This window comes from Macaca thibetana, chromosome X, assembly GCF_024542745.1.
Source record: "Macaca thibetana thibetana isolate TM-01 chromosome X, ASM2454274v1, whole genome shotgun sequence".
Taxonomy (NCBI): domain Eukaryota; kingdom Metazoa; phylum Chordata; class Mammalia; order Primates; family Cercopithecidae; genus Macaca; species Macaca thibetana.
The window spans coordinates 99,532,838-99,536,322 of NC_065598.1; the positions used below are offsets into that span (position 1 = coordinate 99,532,838).

The 3,485-nt window shown below is 46.2% G+C and overlaps 1 protein-coding gene across 1 annotated transcript; it reads right to left on the bottom strand.

The window, feature by feature from the left end:
• Nucleotides 1–284: 284 nt before the first annotated feature.
• Nucleotides 285–2,777, bottom strand: LOC126946045 (histone H2B type F-M). Its single transcript, XM_050776041.1, has 4 exons — nucleotides 2,332–2,777; nucleotides 1,856–1,914; nucleotides 1,636–1,654; nucleotides 285–629 (listed from the first exon to the last, which is right to left on the bottom strand). Exons 1-2 carry the CDS (start codon nucleotides 2,754–2,756, stop codon nucleotides 1,878–1,880), a joined length of 462 nt encoding a protein of 153 aa, XP_050631998.1. The 5' UTR covers nucleotides 2,757–2,777; the 3' UTR covers nucleotides 285–629; nucleotides 1,636–1,654; nucleotides 1,856–1,877.
• Nucleotides 2,778–3,485: the final 708 nt, after the last annotated feature.

The window sequence follows — 3,485 nt, forward strand, 5'->3', positions numbered from 1 at the left end:
TTCCACTCAGTCACCCACAGAAATGCTGTATCAAATGTGTGAGCTTCCGCTTCCAATCTTCACATCAATCCACCCCTTTCCTCTTTCTTCCTATAATTCACCGGTGTCAGTCCCCTTGCCCCCTCACTCTTCACTCCCCACAAGCAAGTCAGATTTCATTGTTGACCCTGTTTTACTAATGGCCCTCTTTGATTTCTGAATTTACAAAGGGAAAACACATATTCCAGGGTAAAATATCCCAATGGATTTGGTTTCTCAAAAGGACTTGTCTAATTACACACATATGCAAGGGTAACTTCAGAAATTTATTCGTAGGTCTTAATTCACAGAAACATTGGCACTTTACAGCAAAACAATTAGCATAATGAGAAATAAGTCACTGAGTGAGATATGGTGTTTTGGACCAGCTACACAGCTCTGTCTCTGCAAAGAAACAGGGTTCTGCCAAGACTCTTTGGTTTGGCAAGTGTTGTTCTGGACTTGTAGGAACATTTGGCGGCACCATCCAGAGGGATTTACTTGCAACTGATTTTGTGGGGTTTTTCTTGGTCTCCTTGTGCAGTAAGCACAGCTTCAACTATTTTCATAACGTTTCTCTTCAACTATTTTCGTAACATTTTTCTAACAATCTGGAAAAACAGAAAGTAACAAATCCCAATGAGGGGACTTCTTGGTTCTACATCCTTTCTCTGTGGATCCCAAGCGGGGCTCTGGAGGTGACCTTCCCCCTTTCCCATCTGCACCACATCAGGGAAGATCTGGCTACTATCCTGTCCTGAACCCATTTCCCTCTTGACCAAGGATTCCTCTTTAAATGGTGGAATAATCTATGTGGCTATGTGTTGGGCCCTCTGGGGTGGTTCTTTCCCACTTCGGATGGGTTCAAGAAAATTTTGATTTTTGGCATTTATCCAGCTTTTGTTTCATGGTTTGACTGAGAGTGCCATCCTTTACTGGTTTTGACATATGAAGGAGAAGGGGTGTTTATGAGATGTTTCAAAGTTCACATGAAACATTTAACAAAAATGGCCATAGATTGAGTTTCAAGGCATAACATAATAAATTCCTGTGGGTTGCAGTCCCAGAGTATGTTCTCTTGTCCACATCCTTAGGGACTGGAAATCAATTGAAAAGGAAAGCAATGGGAAAGTCAGCACCTGCTCTGAAATTCAGCAATACACTTATAGAAAAAAAAATGCTAAAAATACCAAGACTTGGGACCCAGAAGAGAGAACAATGAATGGTAGCCTATATTAATATTAACAAGAATATTAATATGCCAATCTCTTGAGGAAATAAGCGTTATCTGACTTCTACTAATGGCTGCCAATGCTCTGTATGACTTGATGTTAGGGACAAGGAACATAGATTAATCTTAGCTTTGGATTCATATCCCTAAAAGACCATGATTACAAACACTGCAAACAAAAACATCAGGTAAAGAATCACACTGCCGTTCCTTTAAACACCGGGTTGAATATCACAGGAAGGCTGCTGTGGGTTCAGCTTGGGTCACTCCCCCCACATTGGGACAATGACTGTTGCTCATAGACTGCAGGTCACTCATTGGCTGCACCGCTGTACACTAAGGCATGAGCTGTTCTGTGGACACTCAGTAATCCTACTGACACATACCTGGAAGTAAGGAAGGTTTCTGTTCAAAAAGAAATGAAAAAATTATTGTCAGAGCAAACAGAGAATGAATTGCAATAGTGATCTCAGAGTCGGGGAAGCTGGAAAATGAATGGATTCTTGAAAATTTTATTTAGCTACATATACACTGTAACTGGGCCTCGTTTGCTTATTTACATGGATTCATGATGAGGGAGGTGCTGAACACGTTTAGGAGGGTTACCTCTCTTCTTATGTCAGCGTATTCACTTTCTCTGTTGCCATATCGCACATAATGAAGTTCTGGAAAGTTCCACCATACAGTCGTAGGAGAATGAGAGTGAAAAAAGTAAACATCAGGACCTTGATAATATCATCGTAAAATAACCGAGAAAGATAACTAATAAAAACGGACATTTAGGAAACCGAGGAAATGAAACCCGATCACGGAAACACCCCCTACTTTTCCTTGGAGCATATTGCACTACAGATATATTGGAGTTGACAGTGTTCTGCACAGTGGGAAAAATGCTTGATAAACCACAGGACGCCACATGCCCCCCCAAGTCGGCAGGGTGCCACCCACCCCAACCTCCGGTGGGGTCCCCTCCCTTGACGAGCCACTGGTCTTTAGGGCCACCTGCAGAGGCTCTGAAGAGAGCCTTTGGGTTTCCCGGGTGCTCAGGTGCTCCTGAGACAGCGCACTTGCTTTTGGTGTACCTGAGGGCGGCATTCGTGCCCTGGGCCTCAGCGAGCTTGCCCATCTTCCCCGGCAGCAGTAGGCGCACGGCCACCTGGATGTCCCGGGAGGTGATGGTCACACGCTTGGCGTAGCGGGCCAGGCGACCAGCCTCGGTGGCGATGCGGTCCAATATGTCATGGACCATAGAGTCCATGACACTCACGGACTCCGGGGAAAGGCTGAGGCCCTGGTGAACCTGCTTCAGCACCTGGGGGAAATAGGCGGCAAAGCTGTCCCCGAAGCTGTCCCTGCGGCGGTTGGCATGGCGCCTGCGGGAACCTCGGAGCCCTCGCGTCTTCTTCTGAACGATCGTGGAGTTGGCGTCTTTGGGCTCTTGGATGCTCTGGTCTTCCTCAGAGGTCATCTTAGAGGAAGCCTCAGCCATGGCAGAGGCAGCGGCCATTAGATGGCAAGACCAGACAGTGACGGTTGTGGACCAGGGAACGGGGGCACTTTGGTTTGGCCGCGTCGCTCTACGTCACAGTCCAACTCGACATCTGATTGGATGAAGTGTCACCCAGGGAGCCTGTCAACAATCCTCCCTCCATTGAAGGTGATTGGATGATCCTGTTGCTTGGCATCATGCCAGCCAATCACAGAGGGCGTCTGCCGGCCTCAGCAGCCCCTGATACCTACCTCAGACAAAGGAACACAGAGGCTTGCTCTGTCGCCCAAGCTGGAGTGCAGTGGTGCGATCTCAGCTCATTGCAACCTCTGCCTCCTGGTTTCAAGCGATGCTCCCTCTTCAGCCACCCAAGTAGCTTGGACTAGAGGCTTGTGCCACCACACCTGCCTAAATTTTGTGTGTGTGTGTATATATATATGTGTGTGTGTGTGTATATATGTGTGTGTGTGTGTGTGTATATATATGTATACATGAGGAAACATGATGAAACATATATATACATATATATACATATATACATATATATACATATATACATATATATATATATATAGTAAAACGTGGTTTCATCATGTTTCCTCAGGCTGGTCTCAAACTCCTGGACTACAGCGATTCTCCTGCCTTGGCCTCCCAAGTTTAAGGGATTACAGCTCGACGTCATTTATGGGTTCAGGACTGGCCACCTGCTCACATTCTGAGCCAATGGCTCAGGCCCAGGGCTGAAGA

Coding starts and splice junctions, on each gene's coding strand:
- LOC126946045 (XM_050776041.1), bottom strand. CDS start 2,756: ATGGCCGCTGCCTCTGCCATGGCTGAGGCTTCCTCTAAGATGACCTCT. Junction 1,915..2,331: donor GGCACGAATGCCGCCCTCAG/GTACACCAAAAG, acceptor GGAACTTTCCAG/AACTTCATTATGTGCGATAT.